Genomic DNA, 23371 nt, shown 5'->3' with positions numbered 1-23371 from the left:
TAATCTTTACAATGCTTATCGGCTTGTATCAGAGTTGGATTTTGCTTGAATGGGAGGCTTCTTGTAAGTATGGCAGATCTCTTGGCCAGATTCTAAATCCTGTGCGCAATATGTTTAATGTGTACAATGTGTTTTTGTGGGTTTGGCAGCTGTAGCTGCAGTGAGCTATCACTGGGAACTCAATCCGATATAAAGCCTTTTCATATTAAGGTCTTTAGCATTAACATACAGCGATTATTAGACACCCAGGGACGTAGCACAAAATTCTGGGCCCTGTAGAAAGGCCTTTTCTATGGGCCCCTCTCCGCATCCACAGCTATTCGGTACTTCGGTACTCAGTCCCCTTTTCCCCCCAGTCCAACGCCTCTGTAGACACCGGTGCGCACACAGCTGTATGGAAAGAAACTGTTATTTTCAGATGCTTTCGTTAGATGTGTGTAGATCTATGCAGAGCTGTGACTTGACTAGATGTTGTGTGTGTGTGTGTGTGTGTGTGTGTGTGTGTGTGTGTGTGTGTGTGTGTGTGTGTGTGTGCGCGTGCCAGCATAGGGGTCTGCATGCAATGGGTACACATGCAAACACACCATGCATACTGTTACAGGAATGTTCAATTATTTAGAGAGATCCACTATCAGAGACCCTTTACAAACTTGCTGTTTAACATTATATTGATTCTAACTCCCAGCTGCAGGGATGCCACTTCTATAAAGAACCTCCAGAGTCTATTCTTTTTTCCATTCTCTACTTTATATTGCTGTATCATGTATGGCCTAGTGTAGTTCCTTTTAAAGTTTTAGTGTAGATGCATGACTAGCAAGCAGTAAGCTGTACTCTACAATTCTATATATTAGGAATGCAATGGGCTTTAGATTCTTTCATCTGATCATCATTTTCAAAAACTTGACTTTTAACCATGAAGCAATCAGTCTGCCAGCATCAGACTCTTGTAACAATTGAAAAAGAGCAGTGGATTTTGTCGGATAAACACCAGATCCTGTTTCAGGTATTTCCATGATGCAGCTGACATACCTGCATGATTTATCTCATTCAGGAGCGTAAATTGTGAGTGAACCTTTGCCTAACACAGTTTAATATGTGTTTCTGAAGGATCATACAACTAGGTGAAGGTGATGTCTGCCCCAGCTTCTGTCTCCTGCACGTTCTTAATCTTCCCTTTTCTCTCTTCTAACTTTTTTTCCATCTGTCTTTATACTTCCTTCATAAATCTCCCTCACCTCTATATAATATTTCTTCCACTCTGTCTCATACCCTTCAAACTCCGTCTGTGCTTCTTCATACAACATTTTTTTGCGTTATTTTGCTGTTTACTTTGTTGCTAAGAGATCAGAGCACAGAAACTGTCATGCTATTTTCCTGCACACGTTTCATTTTAATGTCTATACTCTGGTTATAAATGAGGAGCTGGCCAAAAAACAGTGATGTTTTTGATAAAAAATGATGGTGATAGAAAAAGATTACGCCATTTTTCCCTAAATTGAATTTTCTGTTCACACAGGGGATTCAAATATACATACTAATAAAGGAACATTTCTGTCATTTAGGATCACACTAAAAGATTACCTATTGGATGTCTGGCCTGAGTGAAATAAATATTTCTGAAGGCTGGCATATGGAAGCAGCTTTTGTGGATGTTTGAGTTACAAGGAGCAATTTGGGTATTCGTGTCACCTGCTTTCAGCGTTTCAATCATAGCGTGATGTGAACCATCTGCCTATTATCTCCGTCACTCCTTGTGCTGAAAGCAGGCATTGTTCAAAGCACTCAAACTGGTCAGTGTATGTTCAAAGCAGACAATGTTTCAGCACTCCAGCTAACCTTTATTGCTATGTGTTGGAACCAGTTTACTTTTTCAGAGCACTTAAACCAGACAGCATATGTGTTGAAAACTGACGCTGCAGAAGCATAATGGTTCAAAAGTTCATCTGTGAAGGCTCTGCATGTGTTTTTCTTATTCTTTTGAATAAGTGTTGACACAAATATTGACCCTTTCACTTGTGCATGACTATATAATAAGGCAGGGCATTTTTAAACAAAGGTAGTGTAGAAAATGAAGGAACATTGATTTTTATTTTGGCCACCTAAAGAGCAGAAGAATTCCACCTAAAAAACTTTATGATACTATACCCCTCAATCGTCTGTAGGAATTGTGTAATTTGTTACAGTTTTGGAAGGCACAGACAAATGACGTCTTCCTGGCGACAGAGGCGTCAGATCACACAGCTATGTGTCATTTCACTTACGTAGATGACTTGTTGGTTTCTGACCACCTGATGAATGTTAGATCTGTATTGGTCTCTACAAATTCCTGAGACATATATCTTGGTGTTAAATTGCTAGATGCTCCACTATGATCACCAGCAAAATTTTGCTGAATTTGTCTGTCTATTGGGCAGGTAGCGTACAATGGGTTCATCAGAGCTGGTCTCTTTGTTTATTCAATTTTAATTGAATCTTATTTATTGTGTCATAACATATTTATCTCAGGATACTTTACAGATAGAGTAGGTCTAGACCACACTATACTTTACAGAGACAATTCCCCCAAGAGCATGCATTTGGCACAAACACTAAATTTATTACGTACACCTTTCACATTAAATTTATGCGTTTAATCTATTGTTGCTGTAGAAAATCTTTCTTAGAGCCTAACAGCGAGCTTTTTGTGTCTACTCATACATTTAGGATTTTTAAGGATTTCAATGCAGGCTTCTATGGCCACACTAGCCATCGTTGTAAATTCACATTGTGAGATCATCAAGTCCCAGTCTGAGAGGACTGAGGTGAAGGGAAGTTTCTAGCATGTTTCCTTAATATCTATTGACATATTGTGGATTTACAGTAAATATATTACATATTGCACCTTTAACAGATGTCCCTGCACATTTGGAGCTGAGCTCAGCTGCTGTTGGAGAGTGTCATTTGATAAAACAGCATGAACGTACATACATGTACTCTATAGCCATATCCAGTGGATATGTGAGTAGTGTTAAAGCTGCTGTTTTGTGTCATGGCCAAAACAACAGAGCCATAAATCAAATACCCTGGGAAACTTGAAGTGCTTGGCTTGTTGCATAGATGGATTATTTAAATTTCTGTTTCTGATTTTCTCAATGATTTGTTGCACTCTCTTTGATATGAAATTTGAAACTACTTTGAGCTCTGAAATCTTTGTAATCATAGTGATTGAAAACAAATGTTTACTTTGAAAACAGGTTTCCTGCCAGCATGGAAAATTCTTTAGACATATTTGGAATGAAAACATACAGATTAAATACTTTTAACACAAATTAAAACCTTTTTCATTCTCTGTCTGTTGTATGGCCTCTTGTTCATAATCAGATGAACTATCTGGTAGGATGCAGGTTACTTTGATGCAGAGAGAAGCAGAGTTAGGGTGAGTGTTTCTGTATGAATGTGGAGACTGAGAGGTTGTGTGTGTGGGGGGCAGGAACAGAGCACTAATTGGGGGAAAACATAAAATTGAACATTTTGTGGTCAGCATTTGGTCCATAACAGTGCCAGAGTGGTTAGCATGAACACACCCCTTGAAAGGAGTCAGAATGCACGGAAAAGAAAGAGCCCACAGATTCAGCAGTAGCTGTTTTTTTCCTTTCCCTCTGTTTCTCCCTTCTTTTTCATCCATGCAATTGTAATCACTGTCAAGTCGATCCCTCATTACTCTCTTCTTCCTGCCCTCTGTGGTTGTGAGTGGTGGTGAGTGATGTTGCGTGTGTTGGGCTAATATGACTATAAAAGGTTGGGGCCGCAGAGCCTTAACACTAATCCGGGTGCAGAGCCTCTTTTATTAGCCCTGCCTGTGTCTGTCTGTCTTGTGTCCTGTGTGTGTGTGTGTGTGTGTGTGTGTGTGTGTGTGTGTGTGTGTGTGTGTGTGTGTGTGTGAGAGAGAGAGCGAGGGGCAAAGATAGAGGCTGAGGAAACAGACACAGACGACTAAACCCACATTACACTTTCTCATCCTTGACTGTTGTTTCTAATTCAGCAGAAACAAATGTTCTTGTAGAAGCTTCAAATTCAATAGCTGCACTTGAAGTGATATATGGTGGGTATAAGAGTAAGAGCCACTTCTTAGGTAGAAGAACTACAGAAGTGGTCTGTGTGCATGTGTGTGTTCAGTGAAGTGGTCTGTGTGGTATTTTTTCACTGTGTCAAGAGAAACTAATGACCTCACTCCCCTTTGGACACACTCAGACCTTCTGTGACCAAGAATGGTCAGAATTACATCTACAAGGTCTTTTTGTTCTCTAAGAAATGGTAATATATATACAGTGTTGGGAAGGATACTTTCAAAACGTATTTCGTTACAGGATACAGAATACATGCCCACAAATGTAATCTGTAACGTATTCCGTTACGTTACTCAATCTGAGTAACGTATTCTGAATACTTGGATTACTTCAAGATGTAGGAATGCGGCTATCACATCCAGCTTACTAAACAGGCCTATAATGGTGTGTTCTTTTTATTCCAACTAGCTGAATGTGTACCTGAACAAGCAGATAGATTATTGTATTGGTAGTCCCGAACTGCATAGCCTACTACAAAAATCGAACTGCAGTCTAAGCTACCACAACAAGCTAATTTTAGCTAACGTTAGTTAGCATGTCAAACGGGGCTATAGTCTTTAAACGGCTCTGGAGCTAGTAAATCAGCACCTAGGAGAATGTAAAGTCGCACGTCAATGTTAAAATAGCAAGGTGACCAGTAAAACTACAGCAGCTTCTTCAGGTTGGAGGTGGAGTAATTTGGAGCTGAAAGGAGGTTGGTTGCTGGCAAGCAGAGGCTGCAGAGTTAGCTGTATTTCATTCTCCCTGTTCGTTCTTTAATGTGAAATGCTTTTTGAATTTCCAAGATAGAAACTTATTGCTGCCCTGGCTCTGTCGTGCCGGTTCCGACTCCATTGTGACTGATCACGCAAATAGCTATTTTTTTCTATTTCATATCGGTGCTTCTGGAAAATGCATTAAGTTGCCTTAATTTATTCAGAGTGAATAAACTCGTGAAACGGATAAGTATTGTGATGTAATCCATGGATTTTAACAATGTAACTGTATTGTAAATACCAACTATTTAAATTAATTTCATAATTTGTATTCTGAATACGTAACGCCGTTACATGTATTCCGTTAGCCTACTCCCCAACACTGTGTATATATATATATATATATACAGTACAGGCCAAAAGTTTGGACACGCCTTCTATATATATATATATATATATATATATATATATATATATATATATATATATATATATATATATATATATATATATATATAGTACAGGCCAAAAGTTTGGACACACCTTCTCATTCAAATGCTTTTCCTTTTATTTTCATGACTATTTACATTGTAGATTCTCACTGAAGGCATCAAAACTATGAATGAACACATATGGAATTATGTACTTAACAAAAAAGTGTGAAATAACTGAAAACATGTCTTATATTTTAGATTCTTCAAAGTAGCCACCTTTTGCTTTTTTATTAATATGGGAAACAATTCCACTAATTAACCCTGACAAGGCACACCTGTGAAGTGAAAACCATTACCAGGTGACTACCTCATGAAGCTCATTGAGAGAACACCAAGGGTTTGCAGCGCTATCAAAACAGCAAAGGGTGGCTACTTTGAAGAATCTAAAAGACATGTTTTCAGTTATTTCACACTTTTTTGTTAAGTACATAATTCCTTCATTCATAGTTTTGATGCCTTCAGTGAGAATCTACAATGTAAATACTCATGAAAATAAAGAAACATTGAATGAGAAGGTGTGTCCAAACTTTTTGCCTGTACTGTATATATATCTATATATATCTATCTATATATATATATATATATATATATATATATATATATATATATATATATATATATATATGTATATATATATATATATATATATATATATATATATATATATATATATATATATATATATATATATATATATATATATGTAATATCTAAGTCCCATTTTATCTTAATATAACAAACACTAATCCAAATAGTTACAAAAATTTATATTAATAATTAAATGAAAGAAAATGTGTTTTAATGATACCTTCACATTGGTCCTGGATACAGTTCTTTGGCGTCATGGGAAAAAGACAAGAGATATAGTGTGTAACAACCTACGCACATTTTCTAAATTTGTCACAGTCCTCTCTCAGCCTACTGATAAGAATGGCTCTGGTTTATATGACACATGCTGCCACAATGTGCAGTTTTGTCCTGTTTGTTGATGACGGTGTCTGTGAGTTAAAGTAATTAAAAAAAAATTGCCATTACTTAACACATTTCAAATAATTCATCTCACCTGCATAGATTCAGTAGCACACACTTTAACTTTCCAAAAAAGGAACTAGGGCGAGTTTCAACACATAGGCTAAATATAGAACACATAATTACACATTAAAAGTAATTAAATTTTATTTTGGTGTGGACTGAGGCCCATCTGTGTGCCTGTTAAGTTATTAGTTGCCTCGCAACACTTGTTTACAAAATCTGTTCAGCATTGCTCACAATAAGATGGACTACAACAGCAGTTATTGCTGTGGAAAATGTTAGTTTTTCCTTGAGCATGATTACCATTATATATTTAACATTACTGTCAAGAACAAAATTGTACAGCATTTGTGCATGTTGAAGCCATGCTGAACTGGGTTGAGCAGGGTTGGTATTAAATACCAGCCCTGCAGTTCTTTTGTGTGGCTTGAATCTGGTTCAAATTACTTTCCCCAGAGTGGAAGTGAAGCAATACAACTTTGTTTAGATGCAGATATTTGAAACATACCTCAAAATTCATGGGAGACCCTTAATACCAGAGACAAGTGGAGGGTATGCATATGTAATGATGCATGCAAAAGAGATGTCTGGCTTGTAATTGCTGTTTCCTCAAAGCCAATAAAACTGGTATGTGTCTACACCTTGTAGCTTTGTCTAATTAACTATTTGTCACCTTTTTAACTGCATTTTATACAGAGTATAATGACATAATTGCTTTTTACTGGGACTAGACTCACTTTAGTTGATCTTTAGTGTAATACAAGATAAGCTAATTTATTTGCTCACAGAAGCACACGTTACAAACACCAAACTCTAAATAATTTCCTGCATTATCAGTTTTCTACATGTCAACTACCATATTGCTATGGTCTTGACATACAGAAGGCAATATTTAGAATAACAATCTAGCCTACATTTGTTATTGCTGTGTTCTTTGTGATCAAATATAATTTTCAACATTTTTGGCCATTTAGCTTTCGGATACATTTTCAAAAAATAAAGAAATATATATTTTTAGTCTCGATTTCCATTAAACAAGATACTAATAAGAAATAGCTACATACAATAGGGTAGAATGTGGACACAAGGATTACATTATGGCTGTAATCTTTTTTTTTTCTTACATGCTGTGGTTTCCGGAACCTTTTTCTTTTCTCTAACAAGCTGTAAGCCCAGTATGACAGCATGTCATAAAGAAGAAACAAAGGTAACTCGGAGATGAAGGCTGCTGCTATTAGACACACATCAGTGAATGTACAGTAGACCTACCATCATGTGGTAGAGGACCAGGTCTTTCATTAACTTTGCCCAAATACTTCTGTTATGGAATTGCTCCATAAATCCTCTGATACAAAGTGAATGTTTCCCACCCTCCTGATTAATAATCCTGACTGTGATGCTGTTTGTTATGTACTGTAGATAATTTAAGCTGTTTGTGGTTTTTGTGTCTCTGCAGCTGACAGATGGTGGGAAGGCGGCTAAAGGTGGCATTGGTATTGGAGACATGGTTCTGTCTATTGACGGCATCGCCACAGAGGGCATGAACCACCTGGAGGCCCAGAACAAGATCAAGAGCTGCACTGGCAACCTAAGCCTCACCCTGCAGAAGTAAGCCTGTGTGTGTGTGTGTGTGTGTGTGTGTGTGTGTGTGTGTGTGTGTGTGTGTGTGTGTGTGTGTGTGTGTGTGTGTGTGTGTGTGTGTGTGTGTGTGTGTGTGTGTGTGTGTGTGTGTGTGTGTGTGTGTGTGTGTGTGTGTGTGTGGGTGGGTGGGTGGGTGGTTATGAAACCAAACTGAAGCCACTTCACTTTAAAATGATTTAACGTGTGAACGTGAGTGGGAAGCCATTTGTCTCTATGACAACACACGATCCATACATTCACTTTTTAAACACAACCCATCTCTGCGTCAAATTTAAAGTCTGTGCTTCCCCTTTGAACCCCTGCTATCCCGCATACAGGCAGATGTTCACTGTTTTTGTAGGAGTTAATCTTAGCTCTCACACACAGCAACACCATTAGTTCTGCCTGATCTCCCATTCCCTGAAGGAAAGAGAAGTAACTGAAATCACAGCAAGAGCATCACACATGTGGGCCACCCCCTCTTCCCCAAGGTCTACTCCTCAGTGTTTGGTGGAATCCTATTGTACAGTGGAGCTGTGTGTGTGTGTGTGTGTGTGTTTATATTGGTTCTCATGTGGTTTGAATTGTCCAGTTCCTTGGCAGCACCTGTAGGCATGTGTGTGTTTTCATTTAAACACTGTGAGATGTTCAAGGCTCCTATACTTGAGATCCTGAAAGTTGTCGAGTACACGGTACATACAGAGAATGAATGGATTTTTCTATGCATTGAATTAGAATTGACATAATTGAAGTAATAAAATGCTCAGTTTTCTTTTATTTATGTGTGTTGTTTTTCTCTTCATCTGTATCTGTCTGGTTTTCACATTCTGTCGTCCCTATGATCATTTCATCTTTCTGCCACCACTCCCCTCATCTGACGTTAACTGGGCATGTCCTCTAATTTATGTCTGTCAAATGATGAGAGACCGAAGATGTTTGCTTTTGGTCGAGTAGCAGAGAACACAAATGGTAATACCGCAGGTCTTGTAGTAACTCAAGGTCAGTGTGGGGCTTTCTGTGAAAGAGAGACCCATGATGATTTTTTTTTTTTATGATGAGTGAAGCAGGTCTTAGAATAAAACTTGGCTAAAAGTCATCAATGGATGATGTATTTTTCAAAGTGGGAGTTCATATTCTGATGTATGGCCAACGTTTTGACTCTGAAGAAGGTCAACAAGTATTGCTGTGGAAGATATAGAACCAATTGGTCTGGCAGTCAAATACCTTTAAGCTGTTTCACACACAGTACAGCCTGTCTCAGCATATTGATAAAACATTATGAAAAGCTTCTTACTGATTGACTTTTATGATAATTAGTTTTAAACAGATTAGAGCAAGTGTAGTTTGGCTCATGGTTTATATAGTGGAGCAACATTACCACACATGCATCTGTTTATATAGTTTGTCCCTCTAAAGCTGCATTGAAGCATGTGGATGAGACGACTAATGGATTCAACATTTCTGTGCTGCATCTAACGTTTGGCATATAGTGAAAGAGGTTGATATGGTCTCGGTGCTTTGCAAGACTCCTCACATAACTAAAACCTGCCAAACATATGATTTATTATTATTACTGGCACACCATATAATCTTCTCTTAAAGGAATAGTTCGACAGTTTTGGAAATATGCATATTCACTTTCTTGGCAAGAATTAGATCAGAGGATTAAAACCACTCTTCTGAAGCTAAAGCCAGGAGATGGTTAGCTTAGTTTAGCATAATTTCTGGAAACTAGCTAACAGCTTTGTCCAAAGGTAAAATAACCTGCTCCACTAGAGAACCTCACTGCAGAAATAGTCTTGCATATAATCTCACCTAAAACCGCAACCTGTTGTTTTTACACTTCATTGTTTGTACAGATTAAACACATGTGATATAACATATTATTCATTGAGCTTTAGAGATGCTGGTAGGTGGATTCTTTACTGAAATTCAAGCGTTTTCCCCAAACCCATTTAACATTCATTAGTCTTTTTACACTTAATTATTTTCAACTGCAGTGACGACCAGGGCAAGATTTGTATCCGTCATAGACTTTTGTTTTAAATTACTTAATTAAGGCTCCAAAGGAGCTGCCAAGTGCCAGTGTACTGTAACTGAACAAATCTCTTGTAAGGGTGCGCTTGTTTTGAGGACCAGTTAAAGGATGATCTGTTCTGCATTGCTCTGTGTCTGTGGCAGACATTAGCCCTTGAAGGGCTTATTCATTCCCTATTGGAAACACATGGAACGGCTTGTTTCATTAAGTGGCAGTATTATTTTATTTAGGCTGTTTGACCAGGCAGCCACTTTGGGGACAGCTGGCTCCAGCTTCTGCTTTACTGGAATACTTTAAAGTCCAGGAGATCGACAGAAATCCGTGCGCCTTCTCCAGACCCAATTTACAATAACAAATAAGATCAGAGTTTCAATGTTTCTTTCTGTTTGTTGCTTGGCATTCTTTGGCGCTGTGAGTTAGACATACTGTATATCCAAAAAGTGTCATGCCTAGGTCAACATCTGGACTTTAATGGGTTTACATGCGTAATGGAAAGAACCAATCTGGTCTCTTGTTTCTGTTAGTTTTTATAGGTGTCGTTCACTTCTCTTTTCATTTTTCCTTTCTCCCTGCAAATTTTGATTGGGTTTGTCACTGGGTCAGATAGCAACAGGAATTATAACAGTGAGAAGATACAGAGAAATGTTAACAATGCATGTGGCGTCTGTATGTGTGTATTTTAAAAGGAGACAGGTTGTTATTCCTTTTCCAAATAAACGAGTGATGGGGGAAAGAGATGGACAGCAGATGTGTAGATAAGACAAGGAAAAGCTGTAGAAGAAAATGGTTTCTGCAAGAAGAATGTAAACTGATAGAAAGCTGAATTTGGATGGATGACAATGCATTTGGAGGGCCAAATAACTAATAATTTAGAGGGCCAAATTATCCTGTCACTGACTGGAACTTGGATTTATTACCTGAAAAGTAAAGCTAGATAAATGCATGAATGCAAATACCATTGTTACCAGTTTAATCATCACACACCAACATTCAATTAGCTGTCTGTGAGACTTTCTTTATTTCAGTGGAAAACATATTCCACTGATGTAGTTTTGGCACCTGTTACCTGCATTTCAGCGCCGCTTGCTTTAGTGTAAGTTTGTTGTTACATTTATTCCAGCTCAGAGCTTTCCATTTTAGCTGATCTATAACAAAATCTAAAACCCCCCCCAAAAAAAATCAAAAACTTTGATGAGCAGATTAAACATGTCTTTGATTTTCTGTGACTCATTTTACAAACTCTTGATGTAGGTTTTGGCAGACACCCTATCATGGTTTTCCTGTTACAACAGCAGGTTTTTTACATCACACAGGTGTTGTACTTGAAAAGCAGATCTCTCTTACATCATCAAAGGGTGTTTTATCAGTGTCTTTCATCCAGGAATGATCCTTCTTTTATTGTTTTATTGAATTTTGTTAACTTACAAAGATTACTTTTTTTTTTAATAGGGTCCATCTCACTTAGTTTGTTTCAGGATTAGTACTGGAAAGACAAAATATTCATGATTAGCATGAGTTTCACTGCTACATCTCAGCATATAGGGCTGAACTACATTCTACTATAGCAGCTGATGTCTGGCAATGCAGTGTGTAAATTGAATTACATGGCTGTAAGTCTGTTGCTTTATCACAGCGTGACCGAGGGAGAGTTTCTGTATTCTTTCAAAGATCTATCACATACAATGATCCAGTTAACTGTTTAAGCCTATCAGCCTATTTTTATTTACAGCATATGTACAATAAGTTGCATTGAAGGCAGTTTTTCTCAGATTAATTTAGATACATTCCCTGTGTAACTGGAATAGCAGTAGAGAATAAATGGTGACATACGGATCTGAAGTGTTTGTTGTTTTACTTGACATTGCAATTGTTGCCTGAGTTTTTCTTCTGTCTAGGAATGCACTCTGTATTGTTACGGTAATAATAGCTCTCAAAACACTAACTTTCAAAAGTTCATGACCTTTGGAGCTTTCACAACTATCTGTTAAACAGTGTTTAAATACTGAAATAAGCAGAAATGGGCAAGATGGAAAAAGCTAAAAGAAGTAAAGTTAGGCAAATGAAAATGACTGTATGGCAAAGAGATAAAAGAGAGACACATAAACAGGGTTGGCGATGGATTCTCAAAGGCCGACAGTTTCGGATCAGCTTGGTTGACATCTGCAGTTTATGTAAACGGTGGATCACCGTGCTCGATGGCAACAGGCGAGAATGTTAAAACATCACTTCTCTGTGTTTAGATTCATAGATATCCATAAAGTTTTACTATGATTCGTTGTGCACAGCTGTGGAGAAAATGCAGTTGAGTTTCTGGGAATTTCTTTTGTCAATGAATCAGTTTTCCATTTTTATCTTCATCGTCAAAAGGAATTTCATTTGATGAGACCTATAAAAACAACTAATATCTTGCTAGGTAGACAGCCTGTTTTACTATGAGGGAGATATCACCACATGTGGAGCACATGTGTTTATAACACACACACATAGATTAGGTTTTAGTATGCTGAACTCTTTCTAGCAAGCAACAGCATATGGAGGACAATGGTTTTTTGCTACTTACCTACAACAGCAAATATGTTTTTCATTAACAAAATAAAGAACCATTATTGAAATATCTGCAACGTTGCAAAATGTTGAAAGCATTTTCAGATTTTCTACAATATCTGGTCCTACCAACTAAAGCATAATTCATTCATTCATTAATTGGCATGTTTAGGCACTCATTTTATTAACATTTAACCTAAGCTACAGTAACCATCTTTTCTTAACATTATCCAAACATACTCAGATCCCCAGTCTCTGGAGTCCTACTCCCAATAGTCACCCCGACCAACTCCCACTGATTCGCACAGCAGCCACACAGTATTGCAGTACCTTCCACAACCATAATTCAGACAAATACAAACAAATAAGTAGTCTATTGATGTAATTACAAGGAGGAGTTTGTCAGGGAGATGTCAACAGAGCAGGGTGAGGTCAGAGGAATAAAATAGGTTATGTGGAAGGAAACTGATAAGGGTTGTGGATGAAAGGAGCTGAAAGATTGGCAGAGAGAAGGTTTACAAGGAAGAAGGAAGTAGAGAGAGAAGACAGGAAAGGGAAAAGGGACAAAGAAGGGAGAGTGCGAAGCTGACATTGGAGATGAAATGGAAGAAAATGATTAGAACTGAAGTTTATGGGTTTGATGTGAAAGCTAAGAGAACAGAGCAGGGTCTAATATTTAGAAGTTGAGGAATTACAAACACAAGTTTCCTGCTGATGACTTCACGTATAGTGCAATCACAAAGTTTCAGCAATGGCATTATTTTCTTTCGAGGCACACCAGTAAGAATTAAGCTATTCATTTCAACCAATCATCCCATGCCTCAACAAAACCACCTTTGTATTTCACTGCTATGCATTTCAGCTGCCAGTGTCTGATGAAATGCTTTATTCCCAACAGTAAAGTCTTTTTTTTCATTTCACTATTTAATGGGCCGGTGTGCATGTGTGTTTTTCACCAGTGGTGGCACAATCTCAAGATCTTGATGTGTTTGAGGGAATTTAATAGTACAAACTGAAATGCAGTTGACCTGATCCACTCACCCAAATATAAGCAGGCATATCACAGAAGAATGAAAATGAATGCATGATTTAAAGAAATTTACGCAATTACGCAAAGAAGAAAGGTTTTGAAGCAGCTTTTGTGTTGTGCTCAGTTAATTGGTCCCACTTCTTTTTTCAGAGCATAGATCTCACCCTGTTGAAAGGACCTCAAACAGAATAATTACAGTGTTTGACAAGCCTGTTCTTTGTGACTAAGAATCTAATTCATAATAGTGGAGTTGTATGTGCTCATGCAGAAAGCCAGAAGGACAGGCCCTTTTAAATCATAATGAACACAATCAGGTTTTAGATCTCTTCTGCATGTGCGGTAACGCTGAATTGCAAATTGCACCACTGGGGTGTTGTTGTTTTGCTGCGGCAACACTGATTTACAGACCCCTCCCCTTCACATGCACAAACACACACATCAGTCAGCAAGGAAGTTTAGGTCACCTCAGCACTTTGTATCTTGCACACACATTCATTAGCTCTCCCTATTCACATGCAAATTGAATCTGAGGAACTGAATATTTTTCACGAGGTATTATACAATTTAATGTGCCAAACGAAGTCATGCACACGCACGCACACACACACACACACACACACACACACACACATCCCATGGCAGCTGCAGGAGTTATTTTGAGTCTGGAAGGCTCTGGGTGCTTGGGCAAGGGGTTGGGTGAGGGAAGTTTATGTAGGGTTGGGATATAAGTTTTCATTTTGTATACATTGCGGTCTCTGAATAGAGACAACAAGATCCCTGGAGTTGTGCGTGTTTATGCTGGTAACATGAATTTCAAAACTCTGCACCAAAATGATTTATTATTTTTATTCAGGAATTCTGTCATGTAAACCCGAAAATACAAATAAAAAATCAGCTCAGCAGCAGCTATTTTATTATACATGGAGTCATCCTCCTGCTTAAAGAAGGATGAGACCAAAGTGTTGGTCTGTACAGTTGTGCTGTTAGTTATATGTAGTTTGCTGCTAGAATGCAGCCTGACGTCTGAACCCCCCGCCACATGCACACCCACCCACCCATGTGAAATACCAAACTCCTTCCTACATACATTGCAAAACGCTTTGTTTGCATCACTTAAAACTGCAGTAATCCAGAAGATGTATTTGTCATGACAACTTGACATTATATTTCTTTGGAGTGTCCTTATTAAGACAAATTTACATTAAACAGGATGACATTATGTCAAGTTGTCATGAAAAGCCATCCTCTGGTAATGTCATCCTGCTTAATGTCAAGTTGTAATTACAAAGACATCCCAAACAAATTTGATGTCAACTTGTCATGACCAAGACAACTTCTGGTAATGTCACTTTGATTAATGTCAAGTTGTCATAATCAAGACAATCCAAACAATATCAACTTGTCATGACAAAAACCGAATGACACTTAATGACAGAAGTCAAACGTTTATGACTTGTTTATAACGTTTATGACACATTCATGACAGTGTCATGTCATAGTTATGACAGTGTCATGTCACAATTATGTCAATACCTTCAAGTAAAGTGTTAACTAATTGGTCTTTTGACATATGTGTCAGTTACATGTTTGTAGGCAACACATATACTTTAATCAATTGATCTATTGCCTGTTTTTAGCTTACACTTTGAAATGAAACCCAGAATGGATGGCATGCTGTTTATTTTAAACTGACCCGTAAGTAACAAGAACAGCGTGTTTGAACGAGCTTGGCTTTGAAGAAGAGGGATAATTGGATTCCCTGTTTACAAAAGACTGGAAAGACCATGCTTTTACAAAAATACCTGGGTTAATGCAACTACACTTCAAACATTTGGCCTGCCCAAGTGTTTCAGAGCAAAAAAGGGCAACTTTCTATGAAGGGGCACATATAGGTGTAGAACAGAAAAAAATATTACACTACAGTGGAGAAAAAAGTGTGATATTAAAACATTAATAACCCCTACTCTAACAAGATAGCCCCTGGTCTGTATTTTTATATATCCCCACATTCTCACTTTGTTGGCCCTGGCTTTTCTAATACTGCCATTTACACTGGCGATAATGTCAAGAGGCCAAGGAGAATTTATATCTAAACTCAAGCACTAATCTACGTGGGGTGGTTAATGCTGTTCATAGTACTTTCAATCTAAAAAAAGCTTAATAAAACTAGTCAAAATGTGGTAGATAACAAGTATAGTATTGGCTTGATTAGTTGGAACTTGTGAGACTTGTACTGTAGCTGCAGAAATCTTTTACTCATAGACACCCTGTGCAGCTGCCATTGTTACTCACTTGCCTCTGATATTTGCCAAAGATGTTCCAAAGCCAAGAGGGCTAAACTGGGCTCACCTGTCTCTATATTTCACTGGTCTGTAGTATTTGCTAAAGATCATCTAAAACTGATGGCTGTCATCTTTGGCTAGGCTTTTAGTATTCGCCAGTAATATCCTAATACCAAGAGAATGCAGCTACAGCTACACACACCTGTCTCTGCCTGTCTCTTGCTAGTCTGTTTTCGCCAAAGAAAATACAAATCCCAAGAACATTAGGGGTCTGTGAAGGTAGCCCACAGATATTCTGAGGCCAAGAACACTGTGTTTAGCTCATCTGTCTCTGATTTTTTTTTTTTTATTCCTCTCTGCTATTTGCCAAATATATCTTAGTGTAAGCCAAGCGCACTCATCTTTAAGCCAGCCAGCATTGTTGAATGATACCCAAACGGGCCACAGGAACAGTGCAAAGACTCATCTGTACTGATTCAAAGCTACATTTCTTAAGCGCTGAGTAATTACTATAAATTACTTTCAGGGTATAAGACACAGTCAGAACATAAACTGTACACTCAGCAGTTTTGTTCCAAATAAAATAAACGTCTAATTATAGTTACGAATGACTCTATCATAAATTGTAATCAACATGTTTTAAAACACAATACACACAATATACCGTCTTCTCTTGTAGTTCTCACATTGAACTTTAAGTCTACTTTGTTATCAGTTCAGATTGGCTGGGATAAATTTCATTTCAGCCAAAGGACTCATTATGTATTTGCTTTTTCCCTGATTGATTTACATAACCAGATGACACCATGTTCAACTCAGGCAGAGAGTGTAATCCTAAAAAGCACAACATACTGTATGTTTATAACATAATATATGTATATTGTGGATATATATGATGCACACATGTACATACTGATGCAAGTGTTCTAGTGTGTACCTCGTGCACTCATCCTTCCCTGATTTTTTTTTCCACCATTATCCTCTTCAGGCTCATCTGTTGAAAATACTATGGTTTTATAGTGAGGGAAAAAGAAGCTGAATGAATTCCATAACTTCAGGCATTTGTTCAATGTCAGAGCCAGGATCATTTTATGATCACTGTCATATAACTGACATCTCTGTCACCTAAGTTCATGACTCTTAGCGTCACTCAGAGGGCCCTTGTGTGTGTGCGTTGGGCCAGGTAAACAGAAACAGAAAGTTGGACACTGAACCGAGAATCAAAAATAAGATGAAAAAACATTGGGGGAAACAAAATAAGCCAGTAAATCTTGCATCTCTATGAGTGAATCCTCTGAGTGATTCTGACGCACATCAATATCCAGAACCCTCTCAGCAGACCTAAGGCCAGATGTTGAATTTGGAAAACACTTCCTGGTCCAGCTGCGGATCATTTTGATGGGCAGGCTGTCTGAGCCCTGAGTGCTAGACCCAGCTGGAGTGCTGTCTCTTTAGTCTGTCTTTCTTCTGTTTGATGTACTGCGTTGTTTCTGTTTCTACACCCTTAAAAAAATAACTGTGCACTGTTGCAGAGAAAACTAGAAGCTATAAAGTAGACAGCAAAAAATAAAACTTGCTTTCTCTCACATTAAATGCACATTTCAGGTGTACCCTTCATTATTCTACAGTTTATTGTTCTGTTGAATACACACATTGATGATGTAGTAATTGCATAAATACATAATTTGAGACCATGGTTAAGTGTTGTAGATCTTCCAAAACCACAGCACTAAAGGCTCATTAATCTTGTATCTGTGCTTTAATTCATCCCATTTGGGGTCCCCTAGAATCATATTGATGTCCTCATTCAGTTTGGGCCCCCCTGTACTACTGGTTTCCCTTATGGAGGCCCAGCATGTACGTACTGAATTTGCCTTCAAGGAAGAGATTCCTTAACTCCCTCTGTCCAGGGCCCACACTTGAAACAATGCAATCTTCATATGAGTCTCATGAAATCACACCAGTACTTTGGTTGTGTTGGGTTTAACCTGAAACATAGTAGAGGTTGTACGTTAAATAACTCTGACAGCACTGACATGGCTTTGATGAACCCAGATTTGCTCTGGGGATTAGCCTGGTGTTTCTCCACTCCTCCGGTTGTATAGTTCTAGTCAAGATTTTTAATCAACTGCAGTGAGAAGGAAAGCTCAGTTTAGTGATTTCTATACTGTATATGTGTGGTTGCAGTGTGGAAATGTCTGGTACGTCTTTCACAAATAGGCTGGCCACACTTAAAGTGCTCATATTATACTCATTTTCAGGTTCATAATTGTATTTAGAGGTTGTACCAGAATAGGTTTATGTGGTTTAATTTTCAGAAAACACCATATAGCTAGCCATACAGCTCCTCTTTTCACCCTGTGTGTTGAGCTCTCTGTTTTAGCTACAGAGTGAGGCATCTCACTTCTGTACCATCTTTGTTGGGAGTCGCACATGCGCAGTAAGTACTGCTAGCTAGTCAGTTGCCGAGCATGAGGTCGTGCCATGCAGCTAGGCGAGCATTATAACGTGTGTTACAAAGTGACGCACCTTTGTCATGGAAGTAAAGGCTGGACTACAACAAAGCTGTTTGGAGCAGTTTGTGAACAGTGTTTTCTGTTGGAGATGGTAAGTCCCTTTGGGGTGGACTTTGGGCTTTTTCACAAAAAGATATATAACACAATAAAGGAAAGGGAAAATGCCAAAAAGCATAATATGAGCACTTTAACTTTTAAAGAGTTGCTGTGAAGTGTTCACAGCAGTATGGCAGTTGGCATTATGGGATTACCAGGTCAAGAGTCATTAACAATGACTGAAAAAATGTAAAAAAAAAGAAATGTTAGATTTTAAAAGACAACACAAGACTCCAGTCCTCTCATATACTTATTTTACTGCGCAGAGACAGTGCAGCCACTCAGACTAACTTACTTAGACACTTAGACACTACCATTAAACCAAACATTACTGTTTCACAGAAATAGATAGATATATATTTGCATGAATGTAATGTTGGATCTTTGGAAAACATCTAAGAAGAATTACATGCTTTAAAAGTACAGAGACTGCTCATCTGTTTTAGTACCTTAAATGATAAAAGAAATTTGCTGTTGCACTGGATGCATGCATTTCAGCAGTAACTCTTCTTTTTTTGTTATCGTAAAAATGTCCATACATTGTATAAGAATTTACAGCTTTTTGTCTCAGGTATATATCTTCTCCACCCTTCTGTTTACCAATGGACATCAGTAAAATATGTATAGCAGCTATATTTCAGTTCCTGTGCCTGGTATTTCGATTTTTACACTTGTATTCTCATACGTAATCTATTTTCATCTAATTATTTTTGTTTATAACTTTTATTTAGTCAAGACTGAGGTGCAGTTGGTCCTTCCTCCTCTTCCTGTGGAGCATTAGTTATAGAAGTGCTACTCCCCCTGCTCCTGTGCTCTGTTGGGGTTATGATGCAGTACTGTTGACCTTCAGGCTGTTGGAGACATTGCCTCCTTTCTCCTGCCCTGGTGGGGTTTAACTTAATGTGCCTGTTTCCTCTCATGGTCTGCTTTTAAGAACTCCTAGGGTACTGGTCCCCTGCTGTGTGTTTTTGTTAGAAATTGAGCTACCATAAAATGTGCTTATTTGTTGCTATGCTTCCACAGGAAACACAGTGGCTGTGTTGCATCTTAAGGCATTTTCTGTCCGTTCATTTTTATTCAAAAAAGGACATTCTGTGTAATTATCAAATCTCCAGCTAAAATCAATAGTTTTTCGCAGATTTGGAATCCGAAAATGTTATAAAATGTGTCTTTATGTACACATTAGACTACCACAGTAGCCATCAAATAGCCATTAAAACCTACTATACAGTAAGAGATATTGACCTGGATGTGAGGTTCAGGTCAAGTCTTGAGCACAAACTTTTGTTTTTCATCAGATAAACAGACAGCAAGCAGCTAGCGTGAGTGTGTGGACCCGTACCCTCAGGCTTTTTGTCTAGCCATATTGATCTATGGCAGAGGATAAAGAAACAAGAACAGCACAGCAAATATATAAAAACACAACACATTATTTCTAACACGGTCTACATGGGGTGTAGTGTTAGCTTGTCTTGAATGAGAAAAACTGATGGAAACACAATCGTTGAAACAATTGCAGAAATTCAACAATGGAATGTTTTTTTTTCTGTCCACAATTACGATCGTTCAAACATACTTCCAATGTTCCCAAAGCTGATTTATTTGACTAATGTTTTTGCAGTAACACCACTCTAGTTTTCCTTACACACATATGTGGTCTGGTCGGCATCAAAGCTTCTTTAAGGATCTCATATGATGTCATACTCTGCTAAAAGGCCTGTCAAGGCCTCTGTGGAGATAGTGGTGGGAGGTTGTGGATAAGGAATGGGTAGAATCACACATACACACACAGATACATGGGCAAGGCGTTAATACACACACACACTCACGCACACGCACGCACATATACACACTAAACACACACTAAACAGACCTATAGTGTGTATGATCCGTGGGTGACCCCTGTTTCCTATGTTCTTGCCTAGTGTGAGGACTGATAAAGACAGACAGACTCAGCTTCCAGATCTATTTAAAGGCCAGTTCTACATAAATGCATACCTACACTGACACTGACTACCTCTACTACTATACCCCTACACTACATACATACAGTACACACTGTTGACACTCAAAAGCTGAACCACGCGTGGCAATAATCCTGCCAATCACTCTGCTTTTACGTGGTGCCTTGGCATTCTCTCCCGGTCACGTTGGTCTGTCTGCTTCAGTTTAAGGGGAAATTACAACAAAAAAACTGTACCAAACCAGCCCACTCTTTCCACTTCTTCCTAATAAGGCAGAGAAAAAGAAAAAAATAGACTCAGAGTGTGTCCCACCTTCAGGAATGACGACGGAATATATTTTAGAGGACTTTGTTTTCATAATCATTATCACTTTTGTTTAAAGAACAGTGACCTCATTCTCAGGAAAGAAAAAAAAAGAGGCATGAATGGCAGGAAAGAGTAAGTAGAAGGAGGAGATGATTAAACCACAACAGAAAAGGATGGAAAGGTATAGAGATGGACTTAAATAGAAAAAGACAAAAAAAACAAAGTTAAAGCCATGTTTTACGTTTATGACCCTGGGCACAGTTGTGCCTGTCCATAAATCACCAAGCCGCTAAGGCCCCCCACCCCCTTCTCTGAATCATGTTTGATCTCATTGCACTCGTGGGTGATGCACAGACACACAAACCAAGTCACAGTATCATTTTGGACCTTCTGCACTATATTTTATTATCTATTTAGTGCTAGTTAAAGATACAGAGAAGGAATGCAAAAAGAGAAGGGAGAAGAATGAAAAAAGGGTTAATTTGAATTATTTTTGACAAACATCAGGAACAAATCAAGTCGATTTTTCAAATATTCTATTGATTTATTGAATTTAAAGTGTTTGTTGGACTTCAGTTGGATGATATTATTCCCTACTGTTCTTGGAAAGAATGCAAAATAAAAAACATGCAAAAGCTGCCAAAAACATTCTCAGCAAGACAAATTAGGTGCAAATCGAAGATAAGATCAAAGCTCAAGAAGCAAACAGGATTTTAGGCAAAGAGGACCAGCTCTGGTAAAGAAAACTGAGATATTTATAACTGGGCTGATGCAGTTCAAGCTTTTCACGCATATAATATTTGGAAAGGCCCATGGTGCAGTTAATTTAAAAACAGACCTGGACACACATGCTGTGTATGTGCATTCATTTAAGCCTATTAGCAGGTGCAGATGTTGCAGAGTGTATAAACTGGTCCTTGTAGTCTGTGTTATTGCACTACCCTGGGGTAACATTTCCTGGGCCAACCCGTCATGCCTGAAATCACTGTCACCACACCCTGCATAATACATCATATTGTGTGTATGTGTATACGTATATTTGTGTGGGTGTATGTCAACTGGGCCTTTGTCCGTTCACTATTCTCACCCCTTTTTTAGACATAAAATCACACACGCATGTGCAACAGTCTCTTATTGATTCAGTATGGCTGGTTGCTTGCTGGTAAAGCTGATGGCATGTTAGGGCACAGCCCTGGAAACATCGGTCAATGATCTCACTCCAGTAAGAATAGAACAGAGAGATTAAACACAAATGCAAAACTGAGAACAGAGAACATCCATGAGGGCACGGGTGATTTGAGAGGAGATGAAGAAGAGACGGCATCCTCCTCTTTATGATAGATCAATTCACTGTAATGCATAAATGAAGGTAAAAAGCAGCATAAAGGTCATATATGGCGGTACATCAAAACAGAACATGGTGTTCGAAAGAATATTTCTTCATCTGCTAGCTAATGCTACGCTATGTTGACCAGCTAGTCGCTAACTTTTTCAACAAAAATCACAAGTTTTAAAACAGTTTAGCTCTAGTTGACTTTAATAATGCAATGCGTTATACAATAATATCCGATGAGGAGATTCACAGAATGATAGAAAATAACTGGGACACTCAACAATTGAATGCAATTCAACAGGAAAATAATTTGTGCTAAAAAAATTTAACATTGAATCATCACAGTTTACAGTACTGCAGGGCTGGAGGGCATTAGTTTGTAAGATGTCCTGCTGTTTTGTTCATTCCCTGTAAATTCCAAAAGAGAAAATTGTTGAATAGAGTGGAAACAACAGCCCATGAAAGCATTTACAAAGCTATTACATCAGTGTTATGTAATAGCCTGTGTATTTTCCAAAAATAATTTATTAGGAAAACATTAAAAATCAGACTAAGGAAACTAAGAAAACATACAAATTATTTATGCACAGCCAAACCCTGATGACCAATATTCAAAGAAAATTAGAATAAATATTATCGTAAATGACTTATACTTAACAAAATATGGAAATATGTGTAAGCTCCACCACTGTAGCCACAGCATGCACTGTGGTAAGGTATCAAAGCAAAACCAAAACGGCTGTCACTACAAAAAGATTGCTTGGGAAACACAGACTCGCAGTTATATGATATAAAACTTCCATAAACATGAAACAGAGTTAACACAGACACGTAGAGCCTGACAGTTAACATGGAACATAGAGGGTTACAAATGCAAACACAGAGAACGGAAACATATTTTATACCAGCTGCTATTAAACCATGATCCAAATTAAACAGTTGGTGGGAAAAACACACACATGTACAGCCCAGCAAATGTTTCCATATGAAATGTTTGTCACTGTCACACTGTTAGTGTCTTTATTGCATCCACTTACTCTCTGACCCTCACACATCTGAGCTATGGAGAAACATTCCTGTGGCAAAGTGTTTGAAACAGTGCAAGGTCCTGTTGTTCCTCTGCTATGCTTAGAGATATCAGAGCCCATAACCCTGTGACATATTTTTTTTCATTTTCATAATTTCAGAATGAAAACAAAATCAAATATGGTTGCTGCTGTTTCAATGCATACAGTATGTCGCTTGTTTAAAAGTATAAAATTACCTCTGACTGTGCAAATCCCCAGAGAAAAGGTTTGAAAGCCTCTGAGTTAAA

General features: G+C 38.1%; 1 protein-coding gene across 1 annotated transcript in view; it reads left to right on the top strand.

Annotated features, from left to right (window-relative positions):
• The window catches only part of LOC114555991 (PDZ and LIM domain protein 5), a 59392-nt gene that overhangs the window by 6907 nt on the left and 29114 nt on the right, over nucleotides 1–23371 (top strand). Inside the window, 1 exon segment of the mRNA XM_075447426.1 lies at nucleotides 7784–7935. Coding sequence (XP_075303541.1) covers nucleotides 7784–7935 — 152 coding nt within the window.

This window comes from Perca flavescens, chromosome 5 (genome assembly GCF_004354835.1).
Source record: "Perca flavescens isolate YP-PL-M2 chromosome 5, PFLA_1.0, whole genome shotgun sequence".
Classification (NCBI taxonomy): domain Eukaryota; kingdom Metazoa; phylum Chordata; class Actinopteri; order Perciformes; family Percidae; genus Perca; species Perca flavescens.
Note: the sequence above shows the minus strand (reverse complement) of the source record. Positions and strands in the feature narration are given on the sequence as shown.